General features: G+C 35.4%; 4 protein-coding genes across 7 annotated transcripts in view; 1 reads left to right on the top strand and 3 right to left on the bottom strand.

The window, feature by feature from the left end:
• Positions 1–6,208: 6,208 nt before the first annotated feature.
• Positions 6,209–12,792, bottom strand: LOC121730074 (E3 ubiquitin-protein ligase Topors-like). Of its 2 annotated transcripts, XM_042118904.1 has the most exons (5): positions 12,635–12,792; positions 11,992–12,221; positions 10,614–10,777; positions 8,339–8,557; positions 6,209–8,224 (listed from the first exon to the last, which is right to left on the bottom strand). In XM_042118904.1, exons 2-5 carry the CDS (start codon positions 12,199–12,201, stop codon positions 6,745–6,747), a joined length of 2,073 nt encoding a protein of 690 aa, XP_041974838.1. In that variant the 5' UTR covers positions 12,202–12,221; positions 12,635–12,792; the 3' UTR covers positions 6,209–6,744. The 2 variants fall into 2 exon arrangements, with proteins under 2 accessions (XP_041974838.1, XP_041974839.1); XM_042118905.1 differs by lacking the exon at positions 12,635–12,792 and having other exon boundaries at positions 11,992–12,426.
• A 1,273-nt stretch (positions 12,793–14,065) lies between these two features.
• Positions 14,066–15,456, top strand: LOC121730099 (NADH dehydrogenase [ubiquinone] 1 alpha subcomplex subunit 5). The gene is made up of 3 exons (XM_042118945.1): positions 14,066–14,199; positions 14,303–14,464; positions 15,062–15,456. Exons 1-3 carry the CDS (start codon positions 14,182–14,184, stop codon positions 15,236–15,238), a joined length of 357 nt encoding a protein of 118 aa, XP_041974879.1. The 5' UTR covers positions 14,066–14,181; the 3' UTR covers positions 15,239–15,456.
• An 876-nt stretch (positions 15,457–16,332) lies between these two features.
• On the bottom strand, positions 16,333–18,112 carry LOC121730098 (tax1-binding protein 3 homolog). Its single transcript, XM_042118944.1, has 3 exons — positions 17,945–18,112; positions 17,748–17,876; positions 16,333–17,664 (listed from the first exon to the last, which is right to left on the bottom strand). The coding sequence occupies exons 1-3, from the start codon at positions 17,996–17,998 to the stop codon at positions 17,476–17,478; spliced, it is 372 nt and encodes a 123-aa protein (XP_041974878.1). The 5' UTR covers positions 17,999–18,112; the 3' UTR covers positions 16,333–17,475.
• Positions 18,113–20,699: 2,587 nt separating this feature from the next.
• Positions 20,700–27,974, bottom strand: part of LOC121730065 (Down syndrome cell adhesion molecule-like protein Dscam2) — a 139,583-nt gene continuing 132,308 nt past the window's right edge. The window contains exons 33-39 of one of the 3 annotated variants that reach the window (XM_042118864.1): positions 27,741–27,891; positions 27,156–27,307; positions 25,721–25,867; positions 25,001–25,147; positions 24,313–24,370; positions 23,345–23,431; positions 20,700–21,782 (exon numbers count right to left, since the gene is read on the bottom strand). In XM_042118864.1, coding sequence (XP_041974798.1) covers positions 21,731–21,782; positions 23,345–23,431; positions 24,313–24,370; positions 25,001–25,147; positions 25,721–25,867; positions 27,156–27,307; positions 27,741–27,891 — 794 coding nt within the window. In that variant the 3' untranslated portion in view covers positions 20,700–21,730. Of the gene's footprint in view, positions 21,783–23,344; positions 23,432–24,005; positions 24,371–25,000; positions 25,148–25,720; positions 25,868–27,155; positions 27,308–27,740; positions 27,892–27,974 lie in introns of those variants that run through there. The other 2 variants (XR_006036067.1, XM_042118865.1) reach the window with 2 other exon arrangements.

Here is a 27,974-nt window from a genome sequence, read left to right on the forward strand (position 1 = left end):
TTCTACAACATAATACAACACAAAGAACACAAAACCCTTGACCGCTCTCTGTCTGAGATATCCCAGGCAATTTCCCATAGTTGCAACTTGCAATGCAGTTTCTAATTGTTATTGGTTTGCCAAATAAAAGTCTGAAATTATAATATTGTTTTTATCTTTCATCAAAAGTTGGTATTTGAACTCCTTTAATAATAATAAATTAATATTTACACAAGGGATATTTGATTCATCTTCTTTGATTTTAAGTGACAAGACCTTGTTTAAGATTTCCGCTGTATAAATATTTTTAGAAGTATAATATAAAAGAGATTTAACACTTGCCTATCTGATACTAGGTTGATAATAAGGTGTAAGACAAATGTAGTACCTATTGATGAAAGCTGTGTATGAATATGTATCTAAGGTAGGTATATTTAAGTGAGAAAATAAATGAAAAAACATTTAAAAACGAGTATTTATTAAATTTCTTTTAATTAAAGCTTTTGAGTGAATATATATTATCTTCCTAGGACTTCGTCATCATTACACTTGCAATTCTTTATTATAAAATGTAGTACTTATAGTATCTCAGTGTTAGCAATCATCCTTTATCCTGAAAAATATTTGGTTCAGCGTACACAGTACTAATAATGTAAAATGCCTTACAAGGCACAAAAAGGGGATTATTAAACTTATAAATTGCCTGTTTATGTTACAATAATACCTATTTGAAAGCTCAAAAAAACGTAGGTGTTCAAGAATGAGTTCAAGTTCAACAAACTATGTTCAACTCATGACATCAACTCTGTTGTAATGCATGTAATTGTAATCCACAAGTTTGATGCATTTCTAAGACTTTTTCATGGTAGATTATTTAGCGTAGGTATCAAGTAGGTATAGGATATAATAAACTTATCAATTTCTTGCTTAAAACATAATCTCTATAAACTTAATAACAATATCCAATTATCTTTTTTTTTTTGTCTCCTTCTTCTTCTCTTTTTTAATTGCCGACTCAGTTAGTTGCCAATGTCAGAGAATTCTTTCTCCTCTAGATCGCCATGCTTGTGATAATATAAACATGAAGGAGTGTTATTTTCTCAGTGTTTTCATAAAGGGCTTATAAAATACCAAAAAATATAAATAAAACCATTTACACATTTATAATAATTACCTTTAAATACAATAAATCGGTGCAAAAGTAACTATTCCTACATTGACCACGTTTTATATTAGAAAATAGTATATTTTATAATAAAAAATATTAATCTTTTTTTAAACTATATTTTCATCTTGATTTACAATTTTTCCGTTAGTCGTTATGGCTAAGCCATTTCAATTCCTAAAAAAAAAAACAATTCCGTTAGTCAAATTTGACGTTCGTGTTTGACATTTCTTAATCCAGTTCAGAGACAAATATTACAGGTTAAAACCATTGAGAAGTAAAAGTGCACATGATACGGAAACATAACCATTCACTTTACAACTGTTTACATACCTGCACGGATTAGCTCAGGTTTTGACAAAGTTAATGATAGGGGGGCAGGTATGTAAACAGTTGTAAAGTGAATGGTTATGTTTCCGTATCATGTGCACTTTTACTTCTCAATGGTTTTAACCTGTAATATTTGTCTCTGAACTGGATTAAGAAATGTCAAACACGAACGTCAAATTTGACTAACGGAATTGTTTTTTTTTTTAGGAATTGAAATGGCTTAGCCATAACGACTAACGGAAAAATTGTAAATCAAGATGAAAATATAGTTTAAAAAAAGATTAATATTTTTTATTATAAAATATACTATTTTCTAATATAAAACGTGGTCAATGTAGGAATAGTTACTTTTGCACCGATTTATTGTATTTAAAGGTAATTATTATAAATGTGTAAATGGTTTTATTTATATTTTTTGGTATTTTATAAGCCCTTTATGAAAACACTGAGAAAATAACACTCCTTCATGTTTATATTATCACAAGCATGGCGATCTAGAGGAGAAAGAATTCTCTGACATTGGCAACTAACTGAGTCGGCAATTAAAAAAGAGAAGAAGAAGGAGACAAAAAAAAAAGATAATTGGATATTGTTAATAAGTTTATAGAGATTATGTTATAAGCAAGAAATTGATAAGTTTATTATATCCTATACCTACTTGATACCTACGCTAAATAATCTACCATGAAAAAGTCTTAGAAATGCATCAAACTTGTGGATTACAATTACATGCATTACAACAGAGTTGATGTCATGAGTTGAACATAGTTTGTTGAACTTGAACTCATTCTTGAACACCTACGTTTTTTTGAGCTTTCAAATAGGTATTATTGTAACATAAACAGGCAATTTATAAGTTTAATAATCCCCTTTTTGTGCCTTGTAAGGCATTTTACATTATTAGTACTGTGTACGCTGAACCAAATATTTTTCAGGATAAAGGATGATTGCTAACACTGAGATACTATAAGTACTACATTTTATAATAAAGAATTGCAAGTGTAATGATGACGAAGTCCTAGGAAGATAATATATATTCACTCAAAAGCTTTAATTAAAAGAAATTTAATAAATACTCGTTTTTAAATGTTTTTTCATTTATTTTCTCACTTAAATATACCTACCTTAGATACATATTCATACACAGCTTTCATCAATAGGTACTACATTTGTCTTACACCTTATTATCAACCTAGTATCAGATAGGCAAGTGTTAAATCTCTTTTATATTATACTTCTAAAAATATTTATACAGCGGAAATCTTAAACAAGGTCTTGTCACTTAAAATCAAAGAAGATGAATCAAATATCCCTTGTGTAAATATTAATTTATTATTATTAAAGGAGTTCAAATACCAACTTTTGATGAAAGATAAAAACAATATTATAATTTCAGACTTTTATTTGGCAAACCAATAACAATTAGAAACTGCATTGCAAGTTGCAACTATGGGAAATTGCCTGGGATATCTCAGACAGAGAGCGGTCAAGGGTTTTGTGTTCTTTGTGTTGTATTATGTTGTAGAATGCCTCCCGTGTGAGTATCTCTATATACTCACACAGGAGGAGTTCTGAATGTGTTAGAATTGCTCCTCAGTCACACACTGACTGCTCCAACGCAAATGCTTCAACGCGTGACCACTCTGTCTGATAGGTCCCTAAAACGACCACATCTTTTTAAAATGTATAATACATGAGGACTTACTAAAGTCCTCATGTATTTTACATTTTAATGTAATAAGTAATATAAAACTAATATTATTATTATTGAGGTACAAAAGAATTTTTGGTAATAATAATATAAGTTCCAATGAAAATATTATGTTTTATGAACAATAAGTATGTTTGTTATGCAATTTTTGTTATGTCTTTTTGGAAAAAGTACTATAAGTAATGTAGGATTATATTTTTGAGTTTTAGTGACTATTCCCATTGTATATTATATCATATTGTAGTCAAGAGAAGTTATAAATGAAAAAGTGCATATGAGAATTTAGCTAATTTGGATTTTATATTATCAATGATTTAACTTTTCTAGTAGTTTAGGTGTATGTGTGTGTGTCAATATTTATTCGTGAATATACTTGAATCTAAAGTTTCAAAGGTTGTGTTCTCAAAATTCTTGTTATTGAGAAAGTAATACCTTTGAATTTACCTCTTTGGTGCAGCGTTTATCATGCATGGTTTACAAGGAAATAGTTTGTGAAATAACACAAAGACCTACTGCAATCAAAAGATTGTACGAAATGCTCCTAAGATAGGTTCCTAAGAAGTACATAGTAAGTTTTAATTTAATATAAAACTAATACTTATTATTATTATTGAGGTAAGTACAAAAGTATTTTTGGTAATACATAATAATATATGTTCCTATGATAATATTATGTTTTATGAACAATAAGTTCCATATGTTTGTTATGCAATTCTTATTAAGTAAGTCTTTTTTGGAAAAGTACTATAATGTAGGTTTTTGTTTTTGAGTAAAATTTAGTGATTTACACTATTCCCATCATATACTACCATATTGTCGTCAAGAGAAGAAGTTATAAATGAAAAAGTGCTCATATGAGAATTTAGCTAATTGGGTTTCTAATTGGGATTGATAATATCATATCAATTATTTAACTTTTCTAGTAGTTTAGGTGTGTCAATGTTTATCCGGAGCATGTTATACATACATCTAAAGGTTAAAAGGTTGTGTTCTGAAAATTCTTGTTAAAAGTAAGTAATATTGAATTATTTACCTCTTTGGTGCAGTGTTTATCATGCATATACCAAAATACTTCAGGTTTACAAGGAAATAGTTTGTGAAATAACACAAAAACCTACAATGCAACTATAAGATTGTACCTGTAGGTTTTTGGTGAAAATTCATACTTGTTTTACAGTAATTATACACAACACTTGTGTTCCTTATACCTTGTATGTGTTTCTTGTGTACTAAATCAATGCAGTCTTAGCTCATCGCACAAATGCAAACCTTATTGTTGACTAGACATATAGGTATACTACACCTCACTTATGTTATTATTCTGAAACCTCACTAACACTAAATGGATTACTAAGGTCTCTACGTCTTTACTTATGTATCAGTTCGTGATTAACTTGAGAATACTTAATCGTTTTCCAAAAATTTGGACACTTCGAATGTTAAGTTTTTTGGTTTTAATAACGAATTATTTTCACTAAAATATATGCTACAGACTAAAATATAACTTAATAAGTAACTAACCAACTAAATAGCAATATAATTTAAGACTAAAAAGTATGTAATATTAATAAATAAAATTACTAAAATGTAAACTATTCAGTAAAAGCTACTCGTTGGTTGGTGTTTATTGAATTGCTGTATTTGACGTAAAAGCAAGCGAGCTTATGTCAGAAGTGTTACCATGATACGAAATTATTACTCAGTTAACAATGGAGAAGTGAGTTTTGTGTCACGTGACCACTGACTGGCTGGAAAATAGAGGTCATGGTACCAAAATGCGAGCCAGTCAGTATTCTGGCTGGCTTTAAGAGCTCATGATAGAGGCCCAGGACTTTTTAAGTATGTTTATCTCCTAACTAGCCCAAACAAAGTTTTGAAGTCAAAATTTCTGCTTTCGACTTTTCCAAACAGAAAATTTTATATCTATAATATCCCATTATTATGAGAAATTTTATTTTTCTTATAGTCAGAAGAAATAAAAAATGTTTAAGACACAGGTTTAATGTGTACTTTATTATTTACAACATAATATTATGATGCATCCACACCAGTGTTACTTTTTGTTCCAGCAGTCTATTAACCTATCAAGCCACCTAAGGACACCGCGGGTGACCACGACAACAATAGAATAACTTTAGATTTCCGAGAATCCGCGATCGAAGGATTAACCAAGGGGTGGCTAGATGGAAACCAAAAGTAGCACTGCGATAGATGTAGTATAATTGATATCGTGACAATTTACAGTTCATGCTTCATAAATATCAAAATGCTTTTATTAAAATTAAAAAATATATATATTATTTACACGCTAATTATAAGCTAAAATCAAAACATTAAATAATACCCTTTGAGGTCTTCCCTTTTGTACATGAGCGACATCTTGTTTTAGAGTATAAAAAAACTTCCCTACAACAGATAAGAGACCAGAATATCTGGTCTCTGAAAAGACATAATATTATATGCGCACGAGTTTAAGATCGCAGGCCGAAACTGAAGGGTAATCAGCACATGTGTATAATGCCTACCAATAGAGTACCTACAATAGGCAATAGCTACCAATAATGTGTATGTAATCGCGATTTTTTTCTACGCTTAGACTTTTGTTCGTACAGATCCCCGCAACTTTTGCCATCCTGCGTAGAAACGGACCTTAATAACGACGGTCCTGATCGATAATGATCTACCAATAGAGTATACCCCTGAGTGCACACCCACTTCGCCCCACCAAAAAACTAGGCCTTTATATCCGTTGTGGATGATTTATACAGTATTTTTCAGAGTTCGAAGTAACCACTCCTTAAATACTGTAGTGCCTGGGGCCCTGGGACAAGATTTTTAAATGTCCGTATGGTTGCCCAAGCGCATACGGCATTCTCTCATCATAGTCGGCCTAGCCAAGAGGAAAGAACTAGTCAATACGTCTGGGACCAACTATGTGCGGGTTTCCTCACGATGTTTTCCTTCACCGTACGAACGTCCGTATATTGTACTTGAGATCAGAAAATGTCTCATAGGTACAAGCCTCCACCCGGGTTCGAACCTGCACTCTCTTGGAGTGCGAACCGAAGGTCTTCCCATTAGGCACGGACGCCCCACCAAAGAGATCTAAAAATCGTACATTGCGCTTTTCCTTTCCAGTTTCGCCAAGCAGTCTTAAAATTTCACAACACATAATATAATTGTTATGAATTTATGATTATAATAATCAATCAAATTACTATACCTTGTATTTGTTGAATGTTGTAATATTTTGGATACTCTCAACTCCCTATAGGTAGTCTATTGAGTTTATAGATAAAGCCTCAAATGCAGAGGAAGAAATAGTAACATTTTCTGGTCACATAATTGCCTGGTCTACAGTACTTGCGAATTTGCTTAATGCTATTTAATATACTTTGAAAATATTTAGAGACAATGGCGAAATCTCGATCAGCGCAAAATGAGAAAAAATTAAAACTTAGAATTGATCAATGAGAACTTTTATCAAACCACTCAATAAATTTGCTTGTCACTGATCACTAATTTAATATTGATACATATTTTTATTACACGTACATTATCACATTTTTGATGACGACATTATTGATTTTCCTACAGACAAGTTCAACGGGAGATCATCGGAATCTGTGTTGTCAGCTTCCTCGTCCCTCGCGCAAACCTCCACTTCCACCTGGGAACCTATGTCACTCGTATTATTATGAGGTATATTGGATTGGTTTTCGTTTCGGTTTTCCCCGGCGGCGCGCAGCGGCGACGCCGAGTCATCTCGCCTGCTGCTGACGACGTTGACGACACTCCTCAGTCTTTTACTCTCACGGCTGGAGCGGCGGTCGTGGGCCCTATCCCGTTTCCGTTTCCTCCTGCCGGCGAGCCCGCTCGTGCCGGGCTCCGCCGAAACCGGCCGGAGCTCTTCCGCCGCCCTCGAGGTGCTGGCTTCGCTCCTGCTCTTCGTGCTCTTGACGCCCTTTCCGGAGTGGCTTTTTCTTTTGCTGTGCTTGTCCCTGCTGGACGAGGGTTTGACTTTTTTACTTCGGTGATGCGAGCGCGACGGGCGTTTACTCCTCCTTTTGTGCCTGTCGGGGGAGGTAGATTTCCGGCGTCTCCTCCGCCGGGGGCTCTCCTCCGTGTCGCTAGAGCTGATCGAGGAGGCGGTGCTGGAGCTATAGTAGGAGCGAGAGGAGGGGGAGGAGGGTGAACAGGAGGAGGGCGAGTAGGAGGAGCTCCAGCCGTCGGCGGTGGGCGGCGGGGGCGTGGCGTAGGCGTCGCCGGCGTGCGGGCAGCGGCGCGGCGGCGGCGTGTACGTGCTGCCGTCGCTCTGTTCGTCGCTCTCGCTCGGCGCCGCGGGCAGCGCCCGGTCGCTCTGCTTCTGCAGCTTTAATTTGACGATCAGCGGGGGCCGCGCCTCCGGGGCCGAGTTCCGCGGGCGCTCCGGCGAGTTCTCCTGCACGATGACGTCGCTATCGGAGCCGAGCAGGTCCACCACCTCGGGCGTCCTGTCCTGCGGGGGCTTGATGTACCCTACCACCATCACCTCGGACGAGTCGTCGTCAGTGTCGGAGTGCGAGATGGTCTCGATGGGAATGACGTTGTCGCGTGCGGTGGACGGCTCCGGGATGTAGTTCTGCGGGTAGACGGGGGCGGGCACGCGGGAGGGGCCGGCGGGGGGCTCCGCGGGCTCCGAGCTCGACACCATCACGATGTCGGAGTCGACGGTCGCCTCGGACTCGGAGCTCGAGATGACCTCGTTGACCATCGTCATGATTCTGTTGTTGGTGGTGTACTGGACGTGTCTGTCGTAGCCGGTCATGTCGTACGGCGTCGAGGCGAAGCAGTAAAGCTCGTGGAGGAAGTGCTCGGTTCGCTCGCCGAAATACCGCGTCATCTCCTCCCTGAACTCGGTGGAGTTGATGTGATACTGCGGGAGGAGCTCCAGGATTCGAGCCACCACATACGAGATGTGTCCGTCATTCTCGTTCAACAAATAGTGCAATTCTCTATTGAGCCAAGGCACCAGGCGATGCATTTGTGAACTATTGTACCTTTAAAAGAATTATTTGAAGTCTTAGTCCAATATGTAATAATTTATAACTCTCGTTTTTACTACATCAGAAATATTATTAAATTTCCTGAACTGTCAAAGTTAGCAGTATTACCTGTAAAATTCTGGGGTGCAGTCTCTGAATCTGCCTGTAAAATCTGGAAGAGGCCGGGCCCACAGGTTGTATCTGTAGACTGACCGCCTGAAGGAGTGTGGCGAGCGGCGGCGCGGGGTGGGAGAGGGCGGCGGGAACACCTCTGCTACCATCGGGTAGTGATGCATCAGTAGTTGCTGGAAGGCCAGAGTCTCCCGCCTCGGTAGTGTTAAAGTTGTCCTGGGATTGGAAGAGATAATAGTATAATGAGGGAGGGAAATAAATCTTTTATTAGGGTTCCATAAACCAAAGATAAAAACTGGACTAAGACTTGTTGTCTGTCCATCTGTCTGTCTGTCCCCAGTAGTCTAAGCGATAAGTTGAGAATGGCGAAATATAGAGATAAGGGTCATAAAAATACGTGCGATAGCTCATTAGATTCGGGAAGACTTGTTTGAAGAAATTGTTGATAAAAAAAATGTTTGTTTTTGTAACCATATGGAAGACAATCAATCATGATTTTTAAGAGGAAATTTTTTTCTAAAATAATAATTTAAACAATAGAAATATTTAAAAAACGATTATAAACAATAAAATATTGTTATTAAGAAAAAAATTTGTTTCTAAAAATCATAATATTTTCAAGAGAATAAAGGTAAGAAAAAAAAATTTTTAAAAGCATCGAAATAGTCCATTGGTTTATAAATTTTTTATTAGCAAATGGCGGAAAAAAAAATTTTTTTAGTTAATACATGTCCTTCATTGATATCAAATCAATTACGTGATAATAAATGAAAACTTTTTTTTGACAATATTACGTGAATTTCTAGTTTTTTGTTCAAGTTAAAAAATGATTATAAACAAAGTATGAAATTTTTTAAACTTTTATGGCGTGATCTTGTTAAGTATGTTTATATCAAGGGCTCCACGAAGTGAAAAATTTTACGAAAATTATTTAAACGTTTTCTTTAAAGTACAATGCGGACGGAAGTTCGAAAAAATTTCGTTAGTTAACATTTGTCTAATTTGTTGAAAAATTAACTTTAAGTTAAATTCCCAACGGAAGCAAATTCTTTGAAGTGTTCGGAATACACCATAAGTTTTTGAAAATTTTAAATTAATATTTAATACCTTTAAAAAAATAATCAGTGTGACGTGCTCGGTTTTGAAGCCACGCGCGCTACCTAAAAATGCCGCGCGGAGGCTTACTTTCAGCGTTAAATTAGAATTATCAATAATAGAGATAGAATTCCGGGAGTTGGGATTTTTTTATGGAAATTTCTTCTTCTTTAAGAATCTTTTTTTAAAATTTCTTAATGTTAATAGTATCGGAGTTTTTAACAAAAAACATAATACCTTTTTTTTTGCAACTCAATTTATAACTTTTGCAATTTTTTGTGTGCTAATACACGCTTCCGATACACTTTTCTAGACGTCTTCCCGAATCTAATGAGCTATCGCACGTATTTTTATTACCCTTATCTCTATATTTCGCCATTCTCAACTTATCGCTTAGACTACAGACTGTATCTCCAGAACTGCTATAGCTAGACTCCTGAAATTTTCACAGATTGTGTATTTTTGTTACCACTATAGCTATATAAAAAGAGCGAGTCGGACTCGCTCACGAAGGGGTCCATTATAGAGCAAAAATTGGCAAAATGTTGTGTTTTTGTATGGGAGCCCCCCTTAAATAAATATTTTATTTAAATTTTATTATTAATTAATTAAAGTACACATAATAATGTAATTATGGATTTTGTGAAAATTTCAAGTGCCTATCTGTTGCCATTATTGATCAAGCTAATTATTGATATATTGCAAAAAATCACGTTTGTTGTATGGGAGCCCCCCTTTAATATTAATTTTATATTATTCTTCGTATATTTTGGTGTTATAGCAGCAACAGATATACATACTATAGTAGTTCTTGAGATAAAGACAGACATCGAAGTCTCAGTAATAGGGTCCCGTTTTTATCATTTGGGTAAACAAAATAAAATTTATTTAAATTAATATTCCCTTTCAACAAATTTGTTTTTTTTTTGTCTTTTTTTATTGATTTTAATAATGGCAACAAGAAGGCACTTGAAATTTTCACAAAATCTCCAATTATATGTGTACTTTAATAATAATCAATAATAAAATTAAAATAAAAAGAACATTTTAAAAGGGTTTATTTAAAGGGTTTTTGGTATTTTTGCTCTAAAACAGTATGGAGGCCTCCGTGAGCAAGTCAGACTTGCACTTGTTTCTTTGTTGCCTTTACTGGATAATCTTAGGTTTATGATAGTACCTGTATCTAAATCGCCTTGTGACCAGGCTGTCAATGTCAATTCTGTGGGCTGGCTCCTCCGGCGGTTGCTGTTCCACCATATACTCCTCATATTGGTGATTGGACCGCACATTGTGAATAATAGATCGAAAATTTTGTTTACAGAGAGGACATACTGCTTTAACCTAAAAGTTTACATAAGTTATATAAATAAATATTTCTCAAAGTACGCAACAAAAACACACAGTAAGTAACTATTTTGATGGTTCAACACAAGTCTTGGATAGGGAAGAGCATATTTTGTCAAGACAAAAAGTTCAATTTAAAAATGAAATGTAGGATTTTTTTTACAAAATTTTTATAAATGACATTGCTTAAACTGCTAAGTAATGTTTACATACTCACAAGTGCTGAACTTTGTTCAGTAATACTGAGCAACATGATAAGATGATAGTTTATGATATAATAATGACATAGCAAAAAATAACTAGTGAATAATACTATGTTACACAATGCTGAAAAAAGTTGTAAAATCTATTTAAGTATGATTAAGTTTCAATACATTCTTTTAAGTGTTCTATTATAATTTAATACCATTAGCATTACAGAACATGAACAAAGTTGAATATATTTCTATACTTATAATACTGTTCTGAGGTTTGCAATAAATTAAGGAGTTAAAAGAAACTTAATCCAGTACTATAATATTATCATACATATTATAGATATATTATAAGATAACTATAAAAAGCAGGGCTTGGAGACCATACATTTCCAAAAGAGCGTTTTCATTGTGATTCCCCTCTGAAGGGACCGAAATAATTCCTGGTTTTGTTCAAAGAGCAACATGAAACTGCTCCTGCTCAAAATGCCGGTTAGAACCGTTCACGATTATCACCTCACCCACTCACACACACCTCGACCCTGGCCCATTGTCCACACATTAAAAACAAATGGCCTATTGGCTATTAATGGTGCACTAGAAAGGAATAGAAGATATCACTGCACTAGTTACTTTCTGCGAGGAATTAACCAGGTTAATTTCAGAAGCAATACCGCTCGCATCTCAGTTTCAAACGAACACTTATCCAAAAACCTGGTTAAAAAAATACCAGTTCCAAGCCCTGATAAAGTGTAATATATAAAATAATAATAATTGATTCTACTCTGCATATGTTAATTTAATAATTAATAATTTTATATAAGTACTTGTTCATTTTATTTCTTAACAGGAAACAAAGTTTGTTATACTTTAAATTAGATTCAAACAACAAATAATAGTTTGTTTGCTAATTTATACATTCTAAGTCTATACTACATTTTAAGAACTGTTATTTTATAACTTAGAAAAAAGTTTTACATTTTAACTTAACAATAAAATACTCATGAATATACTTACTCTGCTCCAAGTAAGAAGACATTTAAAACAGAACTGATGTAGGCAAGAGTCTGTGAAGGATTTATTTCTACATGTACCGAGGCATATGGCACAGTTTGGCGGTGGGGAGCCTCTGCACCCCTCATTCCTGGGGCTGCTGTCATCACTTTTCACACTACTGGGATTTGCACTTGAACTGTCATCTTGAACAGCAGCTGGTATTGTCTCCATTGCCAATTATTTCTCAACACCTGATCAAATACAAACATGCACTTTTTATAAAGCTATAAACAGGCTATAAAAGGTTTGACACTTTGCCATTACTGCACATTCTGATCCAAATAAGATCAATAACAGATTCCATTTTGATTTATAACCGTTATCAATTTCCATGTCTGTAAAACTTTTTGGGAGAACAATCGATATTGTAAAGTTAGTTTAGCTTTGTAACTTCTTTAATACTTCAATGCACAATAATTTGTTTGTTATAAACAAATTTTAAATTTTACAAATGCAAACAGTAGAAATAGATAATCATTGCTGAACATTTTAATTTAAAATTGTATTTTAGCTTGTAAAGATATAATTTTAACTTTCGTCTCGCTTCTTCGTGCTGTTATATTGAAAATTTACAGCATCACAAATAAAAAAAGGTTAACAATACCTCATCCTATTATTAAAAAACTTTGTAAACAAATAAAATACAGGTCTTCAAAAACATAATAGGATCGATTATTTATTGTACTATCCCGTTAATATTTAATATTTTATTAATTTTTACTGTAAAATGCGTAATGATGATAAATTCTAGCAATTCTGTTTTCTGACAGATGGAATAGGGTTTTTTTTTTTTGGGATTTGGCACTGACACTGGGGTGTACTTTGCCATAAACAAAGGTAGGGAATAGGCGGTGGAAAAACAAAGTAAGTACGGAATTTAGGATTTTGGATCTAGTTAGAAAGTTTCTTAATAAAATGTTATATTATATTATATTATATTATATAGATTTAAATATTAATTAAATTGTGACGTAAATATTGAGATAAAAAAGAATAAACTAATTTATTACATGAATTTAATAATATTGGAACAGAAGTAGGAAAGGGTATAGATATAGAGGAGAGGTTATCATATCTAAGACAGGAGTGATCATACAGAGGACAGGAAAGAATAATATGATTTAAATCACCCACTTCCAAACCGCAATCGCATGCATCATCGTTGCGAATCCGAATTCTTTTTAAGTGCGCCGGTGTGATGACATGTCCCAACCTCATTCTAATTATAGATGAAGTTGTACTTTTTGATAGCTTTATTTTGAAGCACCAAGGCTTAAACTGAATCTCAGGTTGTTTAAACTTATAATGAACACCTTTTCTTTGACTACTTACTGCCCAGTTCTTACTCCAATCCTGTTGGAGAAAGTTCTTGGCAAGAGACGGCAAGTCGTGACAATAATTCACATACGGAAACACATCTCCACAAGAAACCGCATCTTTGGCCAGTCTATCTGCCTCCTCGTTTCCAAGAATGCCGCAATGACTTGGAATCCAAACAAATGTAACAGACAAATAATTACTGACAGTACACCTGTGCAAAAGGTTTCTGATTTGTACACACTTGACAAGTTGACGGAGTTTTGCCGGGCGCGGGAATGTGAAAGAATGCTGTTGTTTTTGTTTTATGTTTCTAAAATTGTGTTATCTGGGTTTTTAATATGTAATATTGGTAGAATATAAACCATTAGGTAGATAGTCCTTATCGATTTATCATGCACAACTCACAAGTGTAGGCAAATGCTACAACTTCAAGAAACGTGCTTTTTTGTGTTCTCTTCAAAATTCCGTCGAAAGTTGACTCCTTGACTGTGAACTTTGACTAGACTTTAGACTTAACGATATAGTAAAAAACAAAGATCTCTAAAAAACGATGATGAAAAATCAAAGAACTGTGAAAAATTGTGAAGAATAATTACCTTTCTACCTGTGGCAAATCTATACTAGTAATCTGTGGTGGCAAATTCAATGGGCAAATTACACCCCCGGTCAACCCCCAGTGTCAGTGCCAACAGAAAAAAAATGACACTTGACAGTGACATATTCCAATTACAAGTAATTTTGCTCGTGAAATCTGAAAATATTTTTCAGAAATTTCGAGCATTACTAATTGTAAATAATTTCAAAAAAATAACTGTACAAAAGTTATTGAAGATGGGTGCACTAAAAAAGGTAGCAATTTTTAAATTCTTATAGTAATAAATTACAACAAGGTTATATAATAATATGTAAACAATTTCAGTTCCGATTTTTCACTGTGTTTTAAAATTTGCAGACTACAGGTCTGCTAGGTTTAGCGGTAGTGCCAAATCCACACCATACTCTTGGAGCTCTATATGGAAAAATTTTGAGAACCCTACAACAAATGCCTGAGCAAGCAGTGTATAGAAAGTACACAGAACAAATTGTCAAAGAGCGAGCAGCAATCTTAAAGCAGGTAATTATTGGTAATGCTGGTTAATTAATTGCTTGCTATGATTCTTATCTGGATTTTACATAGGTTAGTAATAGTAATTCACATTCATTATTTTATTAGATTGGTTATCATTAGACATCGGATGGGCCGGCTCGACCGGAGAAATACCACATTCTCACAGAAAACCGGCAGTGAAACAGCGCTTGTGCTATGTTTTGCCGAGTGAGTGAGTTTACCGGAGGCCCAATCCCCTACCCTATTCCCTTCCCTACCCTCCCCTATTCCCTTCCCTTCCCTACCCTCCCCTATTACTCTATTCCCTCTTAAAAGGCCGGCAATGCACCTGCAGCTCTTCTGATGCTGCGAGTGCCCATGGGCGACAGAAGTTGCTTTCCATCAGGTGACCCGTTTGCTTGTTGCTTATTACATAAAAAAGAAAAAAAAAACTATGAGGGCACAAAACTACCTAAGAAATATGCACTATCAACGAAAAATTGCCAAAATATGCACTATCGCCTAAAAAGTGCCATTATATGCATTTGCATATGCAAGTATGCAAATGCATATAATCCGATGTCTAGTTATTATATTACGTTAATGATACTATTTTATCTGCAGACAAAAGACACATATGAGATTGAGGCAAAAATCAACTGTGGCCAAGCTGAAGAATTAATCATTCAGGCAGAGAATGAACTAAATCTGGCAAGAAAGATGTTAGTCTGGAAGCCATGGGAACCTCTAGTTACAAAGGCCCCTAAGGGACAATGGGATTGGCCACCAACTAAGGCTTAAGTCTTTTAATTAAAAGTTGCATTACTATTTTAAGAGCCTATGGCCACATCTGGGTAAAGTCCGCCAAAAACATAACTTATTACCAACAGAAAAAATCTTGTTTTGTTCAAGAAGTTCTATACTTAACTATTGTTTAGTTTACATGATGAGTAGCCATTATAAAGCTTCCTCACTCACAATGTTATATATATTTGATTAAATAAATAGTGTACAAATTATTAACATTTATTTCTTAAACAAAATAAATAAACCCTTAAATATAACACCCTCCAACCATTGCAGGTTAAACTGATAAAAATTTGTTCATATCAATTGTTTAGTTGTGGATTTAAAAAGCATGGATACAAAAGATTTTATAGACATAGTGATAACATATTATAACAATAAAAAATTGCAAACAAAGCACATTTTGAAACTTGACAAACTGATTCCAACTTTCTGTCTTTGTTTCAGTGCTAGCATGTAAAGTAAAAAGTTCAATATAAAATACAATATAAAAAGCTTGCATCTTTCATTGTGTATATTTTGATTATCTAAGTTAATACATTTACTTAATAAATACTAATCCAAAATAATAATTTCTCATATTAAGCATCATTCACAAAATTGAATGCTCTGGACAAAAATATTAATAGTTTGAATACTTTTATGTAGATTAAAATGAATTTTAATATAGCATATTATGACATTTTGTTAATCTCACTACAGGGATTGGAGATTTGTTTAACACTAAACAATGTATCTTGTGTTTACTTTATAACCATAACTGGATCGAAAAATCTTCTATTCTTGTCACAAGTTGTCCAAATTTTGTAATTAAATAAGTAAACCTTATCTATACATAAATATTTAAATAATTTAGACAAAGAATGGTGAATTTACATATCATTGGACATATTATTATTATAATAACAATTACATAATATTATATGATATTATAGAACACTCCATTACTGAATTTTACACTTTAGTTACATAAATAAAGAACAAAATTGACAATATTAGAATTTAATTTCCAAGTTTAAAGTATTATTTAATAAAATATAATATTTAAATTAAGTTGCTAACTTAATTTAAATAACTTAAAATAAATTATTACCTATCAAATTTGAACTAAATCTTTCAAGGGATAACACTTAAATTAGCTTATATATATGTACTTCATGTTCAATTATTATACATCATGGAGTATTTAAAAATATAAAATACATTGTTTGCCTTACAATAATTAGTAATACTAGTAATGTCAAATAAATGCAGTAAGTATTTGGAAATCATGTTAAAGATTGCAAATATCTTTAAATAAAATTATAATATTAAGCTAAAGTTTACCTTCACCTGTCCTTTAAGTAAACTATAATATTATGTTTCACCTACTTATTGAATATCGTAGATCTTTAAATAGCAATATGCTGATAGTCTATTATCTTACTGGTTTACAACTTTGAGCAGGTTGATATCTAGTTGTATAGCAATTTAATGCTTCAAATCCTAAGCGGCCACATGCGGCCGCAATAACAATAGATAAGCTATTGTGTCTGGTTCCATGATCGAAGGATTAAACTACTAACTGAGTAGCTGCTGGCTTGTCATGTTAGTCGGTGTTGCCAAATTTTGTAAATCTTCTGAATAAGCTTTCCTTCTAATTCCAATTGAACATTACTTTAAATAAGGTACAATTTACACCCTGTTAAGAAGTAGTTTAGAACATACATACTTCTGGCTATCATTAAAACATTGGTTTGCATTAACTTAGTTGGCACGGTTACATCTGAATGTGCTATTGAAATGAAAATAAATAACATAGAAGAGAGCCTAATTATACAATATAAGTTGTAAAACTACTTGGCAAATTGGTAACTATAAATATTCTAAATACTTCTACACCCATTGTTACCAAACACATATTACCGTTCAAACTTAAAATACATTTATAAATAAGTAACTTATTAAGTTATAATTCATGGGGTTGCTTTATGGCCAGGTTATAAAAAATACTTAAATTAAAGTTTGTACTCAACTTTGTACAATGTAAAATATGGAAATCTTGTATTTAGACTATGACAGTGGTTTTATTATTGTCTAATATCTTAAAAGTTAAAACATATTATTTTCAATGGTTTCTTTAAAGGAAAATTATACATGTTGTATAATTAATAACTTATTTCATCAATGCAAACATACCTGGCCATTCACTTTTTCAAAATAATATAAAAAATAAATACACTTGTTTGAAATTATGTGGATGTGACTCCTTTTCTGGCCACTAACAAATTGAGAACTGGGTGTTTCTTTATATAACTAACAGCCTTTTTGTGTGTAACCATTGTAAAGTCATATCCATTACATTGTAGGATTTTGTCATGCATTCTTAAGCCAGATTTTGCTGCAGGACTACCTTCATGTACTTCTGTAACATATATACCCTGAAAGAGAAAATTCTTGTTATTTTCTTTGGACACTCGTAGGTGAGTTGATAAAAAGTAGTTGGCACGTCATCTATACTCACATTATCAGTGTACCCTTGCGGACTCTTTCGAAAGTCCTGGTCTATTCCTCCCCCGATTTTAAAGCCACACTTCATAACCTCTCGTCCTTCGGGGTCAACTCCAGCTTCTTTTTGAAGGGTGATCGGTATCTGCAAGTGCAAGATTAAGTTGATTGCTGATCCTTAACAAAGTACATGGGAGTGGTCTTCGAACTTACACTAAGACACTCCATAGCCGTTCCGGCCTGGTGCTGAAATGCCATCTTCGCCATGGTTGCTAATTTTGTTTGGTACTTTGTTAGATTAAGAAAAACGACGCTTTAATAACAATAATTGAGAGTTTTACGACAAAGCTTTACAACATTTCTCCAGCATCGGTTGACACTTCTGACTTCTGTCAAGTGATAATGACGTTTTGTTTTGACAAATGACAATTGACAACCTTTTTTTTTTATTATTTCACGCAATGTGCAAGAGCTAGTAGCTGAGAATCACTTGCATTTTAAAAAAATCTTAAATATATTTTGTATAGTATAAAACTTAAAAGTATTAAATATATTTCCGTTGCCTGGTATCCGTAACACAAGTCCTTCAAGTACTTAGCACGGGGCCAGACTGACGTGGTGTGAAGCGTCCATAGATATTATTATTATTTGTTGCAATTTGCGACCAATTTTATGGTCCTGGAGCCAGTGACAGATTTTCATGACCAAGTCCCTCCCAATCTAAACTTCGTAAAATGAATAAGGGACATAATATGAATACTAGCGAACTTTTTTCTTCATGCGCGGGAGGCTGCCACTGCTCACCCCACCCACGGAGTCGCAGCTGACGATCGCTAGTTATATACCATAGTATAAGTCCCTTATTCATTTTACAAAGTTTCGCTCGAGAAGAAATAATTGACCAAAAAATATGTACCTGGCTCTAGGACCATCAGGTCCATCTAGTGGTCACTAGATAAAACTATATCATTATTAATTAGTTTGCCTCTCTTTCTTTTCATCTTTGATACGCATACGGTAAAACTAAGTTTACAGTAATTATTATTACAAAGATAACTAGTATTTGTGAACAATAGGAGTTTCAGAAATGTCACAAAATAAAAATATTTTATAAATTAGGTATAGTAGGTAAACTAAGATGACGCCCGCAACTCTGTTGCGCCAAAATTAGTTTATTGCGCGGGAACCGTACAATTTTCCGGGATAAAAAAGTATCCCTAGTATGTCCTTCTCCGGACTCAAAGTATCCCTAACCAAATTTCATCAAAATCGGTTCAGCGGTTTGGGGTGAAGAGGTAACAGATGACAGACAGACAGTAATACTTTCGCATTTATAATAATTTAATTAATAAGTATGGATCTAAGGGAAACAAGAAAATTAGGGAGAAAAAACCACAAGTGTTACCACAACACACACTTTATTCCTCCCGCATTTGTCTTAAATTTATAATTTATCATTATAACACAACATGTAAATAGAAAGATTTTATACAATAGTGTATACATAAGCTAACCGTCTATATTATTCAACAACGAAGTAAAAGAATTACGAATTGCTTACATTAGCAGTCTATTTTAATGATATGTATCTTTTGCTCTTTGGAACAGCCATTTATAAATTGTAACTTACCTAATAATTATTGTTTTCACTATGTTTTACTTTGATTTTGACGCTTGTATGTTTTAACCATTATCATGTAGCCAGTTTATTCAAATGTAGGTATTACATTTAACCATCATTGAAACATTATACCTTGCTTGTGAGTAGGTCTAATACAGTAATTAACATGATGTTGATTGGTTAGTTTAAGATTTCCAACTACTGTATCATGTCTTTTTAATATATTGCATATACAGGATGTAACAAAACTAAGTGATAATAATATATTTTAAGGGTGTGTATACACATCCTTAAAATATATTATCACTTAGTTTTGTATATTTTGTAGTTTTGTTTTGTATTTGTAGACATAAATGTGTCCCTTGTATAGAGTTTGTTTTTGTGAAACAACGTGAAAGTAGCAGCGCTAAAAGAGCAAAATTTTTTTGTGATTTGTATGGGCAAGCGCACCTGCGTCAGGAATTTTACCATACAAATCACAAAAAAAAAGTTTAAGTATCTATCAGCGCTGCTACTTTGAAATTGTACCCAATACAGGGAACTCATACACATCCTAAAGGATTATCACTAAGTTTTGTTACACCTTCAACCTTGTATACAGTGTGTAACAAAAATAAGTGATAATCCTTTAGGGTGTGTACGTGTTCCTTGTAGAGAGTTGACTGTGAAAGTAACATCCTAAAGTATTATCACTTATTTTTGTTACACCCTGTATAATATCATTGTAAAACATAGTGACAAGCTGTAATACCAGAAGTCTGGTCCTCTACTTTCTTATTCTATACAGTACAAACTAGGGACCTCTTTAAAATTATAGGCCATTTCACCTACGTCATAGTACCAGTTAGCGAATAATTTCTGAGTCTATCAGAAACAATCCGCCAAGCTTTGAAATGAGCGACATGTTGTGTGTATGTTGTTGCATCAAATGCTGGCATATTTTACAGATGACATAATAATAATTATTTAGATGGGCATACCGAGGGGGGGGGGAGACAGCTGCCTCCCCCTGGATCATGTTGACGTCCCTACTAAGTATATTATCTAGTACTTTCATCTATAAAAATTAAAAATTAAGAAAACGAATTTTTGCCATTTGTTTGCAATAAGTACAATATTTTTACAACCAAAAATTAATATTTTTTTATTCTTTATAAACACCTAGCTTATAAAAAATCTTATTTGCCCCCCCCTAGCCCAGAACCTGGGCAATTTGCCCCCCCCACCTGGCCCAGAACCTGGGTACGCCCATGATTATTTATATTATTTTACTGGCATGTGATTATCCAGAACTTAACAATTTTAGTACCATTTACAGTAACAATGGTTGTGGTATTTGCTTACAAAGTTTAGCTTGGGTACAATTAGTAAACTAGTGGGCAGTTTTGTTTCTCTTTAAATTGCAACACACGGACACAAAATGTCTATTGTTTGCTGTGAGATTATTGCATATTTAAAAAAATACTTCATAGCTTAAAGGCTTATTATCATAGCATTAGCAGAATTTCCAAAACCAAACTTCATCAATAAACAATCTCACAGCAAACTCGAGTACATCTAAAACTAGTATGTACAGACTACAGACCAACAGCCAACATCTCGCTTAAGTTACACTAAAACCTGTCAAGTTTAACGACATTTAACTAACCAGCATAGTATTAACCTATATAATATAGTAACAATGTTTTCTCTTAAGATCTAGACTAGCATTTGGAGAATTTTGCTAGGTTATAGGTAAGAAAAAAAATGAACAAATTTTAAGCGTTCAAATAAAAAAAAAATTGAGTATGCATAAAGTTCTTCAAAAACTCGAATCTTTTTAAAATTAAATTCAAAAATACAGGTGTTCCGCAAGGGACGAGTTTGCACCATTCACAAAAGGCAGTAGATTTTTAGTAAAAGTTAAAAATTGTGGCAACACAGCGCATAGAGTAGCCTAGAAAGACGTATTCGCGACTTGAATGAATCGTCAACAAAAACTATGATTTAGGTGTCTTCTTTTCACTGGTGGTTTTATCACCTATAATATTATATAGGTATCATTGTGTATATTATCATAAAAAATCACTCAGCATCACGTACTTTGATGAATATACTTCAAAATTATCAACCATTATAACTTGGCCTTTAAATTACAAAACATTCAATACAAAGGTAGCATACTTAAATCGGACGGCCAGCGCTTCTTACACTTAGGCTAGTCTGGCAATTATAGACTACGATGTAGCTACGTACGCTAGATAAAGGGTCGTTGCATCGAACTACAGTCATGTCTTTATTGGTTCATATTACATAATATTACGTCAGCAATTCTCGCAGTTGTTTTACGGGCTATACAATATTTATAACAGAGTAGGTGTAGATTCTTGAGCAGTCGACTACACGTGTATGGTGCATTCTCGACGCTCCTGTTCCTTCCTTTGTTGATATCTGAAACGCACATATATTATTGCAGGAATTTTAAAAATCGTTGATTGTAAAATATTATCTCGAAATTTTTAGATAGCGCCATCTAACGTCGAAAGGAATTTTTATTTTCAAATATCTAATAACGCCATCTAGCGACTGAATAATACGTAAAAACTATGAAAGTAAATCTTTCAGCACTACCTTACTTCCAAGTTTTATCATAAATGACGACTGAATTAAATTTCTGTGATTTATGTAAGTATGTCATTTTCAAATTTCAATTAAAAGGACTTGTGTGTGCTCTATGAACTTATAATAGTGTTTGAGCTCAATGGTGTGCTCACTTTATTTTGCAGACTTAGCCCCAATTTCGCCAACGTCTGTTAGTGTAAGTAACTAAGTACACACATACGGTTTTGCTTGATCGAGCAATCACGTAGAGTAAAAATCACGGATCGGGCTTTCGTCCACACATTCAGCATTGCTCGATACTTTTACTTCAGTTCGAAGGAAATTAGCTACGAACAAGCTACGAATAATAAAAACTAGTGTCAAAAAATTTGTCAAGCCGGCTCGATTCGAGCCTTCAAACTGGCTCGATGCGAGCCTTCGAGCTGTGAACTTTACGGTCCACACGGTGGTTTTTGCTCGATATCGAGTAAAACTATCGAGCAAAACCGTATGCGAGACTACTTCGTAGAAGTAGAAAACTTCGTCATTCGGCCGAATTTCGGTTAAAATGCCGAACATTCGGCACTAAATATACTTGCACTATCATAATAGAAATTAATGAAAAAAACATATCTGTAGTAACAGTGAAATGAACGAAGTCTGATACAAGAACTATACTCATTCAAAGTCATTTACTTATTTGAATTTGAAAAAGTAATCATACGTGATAAACAAAAAACTTAAATTGGTCTTTTTAACGACCAGTCTCAAAAATTTTAGGTTACTTAAATAAACAAAACACAAAATTAAACCGCTGTTCTAACTAACCAAACCAGCCTTAGAAATCTTTTTTACTTAATCAAAAAACAAAATTTTACTGCCCAGAAGGGCAGTAAAATTTTGTTTTTTGATTTTTGATTTTTGACAACAAGTCTAAGAAATCTCGTACTTACTTAAGTAATTAAAAAAAAAACAAAAATTGTGACTTTACTTTTACTTTACAAATGACTAGCTGGCTAACGGCCCCGCGGGGAAGTGCGGAGTGCGGGCGGGGCACATCTAGCAATATTTGCAGCAAGTGCGTAAACAAGTCACAAAACGAAAAACCGCGGCGAAATTGAACTGAATTTCGGCCAAACTTCGGCCGAATTTTTCATTTTTACCGAATGTTCGGCTGAAGTTCGTATTCGGTTCAAACCACATTCGGCCCATCACTACTTAGCATTAGTCAATGATATTATATGAAAAAATCAAAGCTGTTAGTGCTGACAGCTTGTTAAAATGTCACATCTTCTCTTTCATTCATAAGAAAAACGAAAGAAGTAACGTGATACTAATTGGAGCGTTAACTTTGTCGTTGGTGAAATTGGGGCTAACTGTAGTAAATTGCTTGATGGCCGTATTATACTGACTTATCAATCAGCGAGGATATGTCCGGGGGCACGGGAGGAACGGGGGCGAAGCTCCCCGAAAGGGCGTCGCTGCCGTTTTGTCCGCCACTTGAAATGTTTACAGAATGACAGGTAAATAAAATAAATAAATAAAAATAAAATAAAATATGTTTATTTCAGGCTTCATCAACCCATAAAAATATGAGTAGATGTGTTAGTAACAATGCATGACTTAATCTATGTTAGTATTTTTACTAACATAGATTAAGTCATGCATTGTTAATGCGTTGCATTTAATTTTATTTATAAATTAAATTAAATGTTTACTTAAAATCTACGCTAAATTCTACAATAAATAAAGCTTTTCAAAAATAATAATTTGTAAAGAGTCGTTTTTAATTAAGTAAGTATCTAAATACTTAGTTTATAATACTATTGTAGCTACTTCAAAATTTAAAGGCTACATAAGCGGTTTCTTTCATATAAGTAAAAGCATTCTAAGATAAGGTTGTATTATTTCATGCAGCGTCTGTTTTCTTTGTTAAAGTGTAACTACCTACTCAGTGTAACTTAGAATCCATACCAATTACCAACTATCAATAAGGCGTGTTCCCATAATTAAAGTTTATAGATAACCGCTTTTGACAACATAAGGGCACTCACTCAAAAGGACATGCTTTACCGTTAAAGTTTATGACACCTCTAACATATTTTATTATGAAGACTGAGCCTACGCGGAATTCAGAACGCGGCGAAAATTCTGGGCGCTGAATAAAGAGCGCTGGAAGTGGGAACGCACAGACTTCTATTTTCAAACCTTTAAATCTTTCTCATCGTTCCGAATTCAAAATAGTTCCGGGCGTAGCTCTACTACAGAAACTCCGCGGTAAAGCAAGTCCTGCAAGCAAGGCTCTGTAGGTGCTAGTGCGGACTGCGGGGAGCGAGCGTGGCGGCGGTGAGCGGGGGGCGGGGGGAGGTACCTGGTCTACCTGCTGGCGGTGCGCCGCCCGCTGCCGTACGCGCTGCCGCCGCCGGAGCCGCCGGAACCTGTAGCCAATTATGTGGTTGGAATACTAGCTGATAACACTAACATAACTGATAGCCCCAATTTCACCAACGTCTGTTAGTGTCATCAGCTTGTTGAAATGTCATGTCTTTTCGTTCATTCATAAGAAAAACGAAAGAGGTAACGTGATACTAATTCGAGCGTGAAATTGGGGCTAAAATAACGTCAGTATTATCAATGTTTAGAATATTAATATGTACGTTCTTTCAGATGTCTTAGTACCATCAGAGAAATTGATTAATAGCCAGGCTTACATACGAGATTTGGTCGGGTTATGCCATGTTAATCATTGATTCTCGTAAATCTTGATCTGTCGGCTGGGTTGGACATAAATAGACTCAATTATGAAGATCCGCCTCTGTTTATGAATCAATTTCTTCGATAGTTGGTACCTACTTATTAAAGTTTTCTAAGTTCCGTTAAATGACACAAAATGTTTCGTGACGCGTGGCTCTCCACTTGGCCATGACGTGTAGCGACGCTATGCTACAGCGTAGTTTGTGTTTGCCACTACTTATTGCTACTAGGTTAGGTCAAATACAAATATCTTTATTGCCAGAATGTTGTTGAAAGGTCGCGTCGTCACGTCTGTGTTGAGTGTGAAACCTTACCCTTGGTAGTAGTGTTAGCGGCGCTGTCGGAGTAGTCGTCGGAGTCCGACCGCTCGCGCCAGCCGGGCGGCGGCGGCGCGGGCGCGGCGGCAGCGCGCGGCCGGTGACGCGCCTCTACCGTTGACCGCTGGGATAGAGAGGACTCCTCTGTAACAAAACAATTTTGATAGCAACCATGATCACCACCAGATACCAGCGGGGCTAAAATGGTCGCTTTGCAGAATCACATTATGAATTATGTTATGATTCATTTAAAATCGCAAAATGCAAGTCTGCTTGCAATTAATATCTAGTAATTCGTACTAATTTGACATTTGTCAGTTTGACAGTTTTGACAGTTCATTTGCTGAATTGATTGAGAGCAATTGCTAAATGTGACCATTTTAGCCCCGCATAATGGGTGGCAGCGTCCTAGGGCGTCCTAGGGGGGGCGGCAGGGGCGGCGTTATTGTGTTCGAATAACACCATTGAACCTTGTGTCTAAACACACTAGGCCGAAAAAACGCGGCCGAAGTTCCGCATGATTATGCCTGCAATGTCAAACGCATACAATATAACGCGACGTAATCGGCGAGATCATCTTACTTGTCAGACAATCAGGTGATCAGTCTGCATTGTCCTAAAAAAACTTGGAAATAATATGTTTCCAACGCAGGAATCGAACCTGCGACCTCCGAGTCATGAGCCGCGCTCTGAACCACTGGACCACGGATGCATTACCGTATCTGTAGTGATCGCAGGCGCGCCGGCGGCGGCGGTGCGGCGGCGCGGCGTCGTCGTCTCTCCGTGCGAGCGTGCGGAACTGTAGCGCGTGGACCGCGCCCGCGCCGCCGAACGTCGCGTACGGACTGATCTCGTAGAGCTCCGCTAGTAAAGGTAACCAATCTTAAAACTTAGAGCCTACGTGATTGATTTCAGCTATTGTATATACAGAATGTAACAAAACTAAGTGATAATTATATTACTTTAGACTATAAAAGTAGCAGCGCTGTAATTTTTTTTCACTTTAGTACCGGGAAACCCGTGACGTTAGGGCGCGTGCCCAATGCCCATACAAATCACAAAAAAAATTGCTCTTTCAGCGCTGCTACTTTCAGTCAACTCTCTACAAGGAACACATACACATCCTTAAGTATTATCAATTAGTTTTGTTACAACCTGTATACCCAATTACCCATGTACTTATAAAACTTCGATAGCGCAATGCATTTCTGCATTGCGCGCTAATTGTGGGTACCGCCACAATAGTATGTTTATGTAGCCCCATTATCACCAAGCAGTGGGTGAGCCGGTGATTAAAAGCACTTGATCCTGTCAGGATAAATAAAAAGGTTTTAAAACATAAGCTTCATCTATTCAGGAGCTACGATGCTCGCATACACAGGTTATCCCTATTTTGGAAAAGTAAAAGAATCGCTTTATTTACTTGACCCCTAACGGCAGCTATTCTATTGGATCTGAAAAACACTTTCTTTGCTACGCAACTTTGGTGGAAAGTGGAAACGCAGCTTTAAGCTGCGCGTCCAGCGGATCGGAATCGGAGCGTACACAGCGGACGGATTTGTTGCTTTGTATTGATTTCTATGGTACTGCCTGCACTGGAACGTCATTTCTGCGCCTGCCAATTTACTATATCTATAAATGACGACGCTCCGTCCGCACCGTACGCTCCGATTCCGACCCAGTGGACGCGTGGATTTGTGGGGTGTTTAAACTGGGTACAATAATCTTAGTAAAGTGCCGGCTGAAGTGAAAACTTGATTATTAACGTTGTGCATTATTTTTTTCACTCATTTTAGATGAAAATCGATTTTTTAAAAACATCGATTTTTTTGATTAATCGAACGAAAAACCCTTACAATCGATTAAATTTTTAACCCATTTTTAATAAAAATCGATTTTTAAAAAATCGTTTTTTTTAATTAATCGAAACCCTTACAATCGATTAAAAAATATCGACAATCGAAAAAAACAATCGATTGTTCGATTAATCGATTTCGATTTTAAAACACTACTCTCCAACCGTATTACGGTTTTTCGATCAGCACGAGAATCTGACGCGAGTTTCACAGTTTTTAGCCATCCCACAAAAGTGCTCAACGCCGCTAAAGAAGTTTTCACTTCAAAAATAAATAATACTGAGCAGATATTCTACCTGAGGAGTCATCATTAGACTTCTCGTTGCCGTTGATGGATGAGGAGGAGTACAGCTTGTGCCCGTCCCGCAGCTTCTCCCGCTCGGCCTCGTTGCTCTCGCTCAGCTTTCTGTTGTCGCGCAGGTAGTGATCGTTCGACAGACATAATAATCTGAAAAAAAGTAAGGGAATTAGGTAACGGATGAACGTTAAATCAAAGATAGGTAGTAAGTATTGTGCTTGACAACTGCATTCGACAGGTAGTCTGAACAAGCTGAAACAAAAATTAGTAAGCGGTGAATAGCATTTAACATTTAGCATTTCCCTCAGACTGAGATCATATCAAAGGGTTTTCGTGGTTGGATACCGCTGTCGATCCTGGCGACACAGGAGATACAGTGGTGGGAAAGTGTGGTGGGCCAACGCCCGTTTAAAAGAAACAAGTGATGAACAATCATTGGCCAAATACCTACTAGTGAGAGTGAAAGACAGAGATAGCAACAAAAGAGATGTAAGTGATGAGTTTGCTGCTTTGAGCAAAGTGGCAGAAACAAATCCAGCTGCCATGTTCGAGACAGTAGCCCTGACTCTAAGAATAATCTTACTTCCGCTTGCCGTGCAGCAGACACAGCAACGCTCCGAGCGCTGCAACAATGACGAGCGCGCTCGCAGCACACGATACGAGGACCGTGCGCAGTGCTGCGGACCGCGCGCTTCCGACTGGCGTACTGGTGACTTGTAGCGGTGGGATGCGGCCTGTAACATATTATGACGTCATGTCGGAGATTATGGGTATGTAGGAAGGCATATTATAATATAATGCTGTTTTTTACTACTGA

Source organism: Aricia agestis, chromosome 9 (genome assembly GCF_905147365.1).
Source record: "Aricia agestis chromosome 9, ilAriAges1.1, whole genome shotgun sequence".
Classification (NCBI taxonomy): Eukaryota; Metazoa; Arthropoda; class Insecta; order Lepidoptera; family Lycaenidae; genus Aricia; species Aricia agestis.

Bases quoted from the DNA above. Each gene is read 5' to 3' on its own strand.
- LOC121730099 (XM_042118945.1), top strand. The intron at 14,465-15,061 runs GTAATTATTGGT...TTTTATCTGCAG, and splicing joins GAGCAGCAATCTTAAAGCAG to ACAAAAGACACATATGAGAT.
- LOC121730074 (XM_042118904.1), bottom strand. From the start codon at position 12,201: ATGGAGACAATACCAGCTGCTGTTCAAGATGACAGTTCAAGTGCAAAT. The intron at 10,778-11,991 runs GTAAGTATATTC...GTAAACTTTTAG, and splicing joins GTCTTCTTACTTGGAGCAGA to GTTAAAGCAGTATGTCCTCT. The intron at 8,225-8,338 runs GTAATACTGCTA...ATTCTTTTAAAG, and splicing joins TGCACCCCAGAATTTTACAG to GTACAATAGTTCACAAATGC.
- LOC121730098 (XM_042118944.1), bottom strand. From the start codon at position 17,998: ATGGCGAAGATGGCATTTCAGCACCAGGCCGGAACGGCTATGGAGTGT. The intron at 17,877-17,944 runs GTAAGTTCGAAG...TTGCACTTGCAG, and splicing joins CGGCTATGGAGTGTCTTAGT to ATACCGATCACCCTTCAAAA. The intron at 17,665-17,747 runs GTGAGTATAGAT...TTTCTCTTTCAG, and splicing joins CGCAAGGGTACACTGATAAT to GGTATATATGTTACAGAAGT.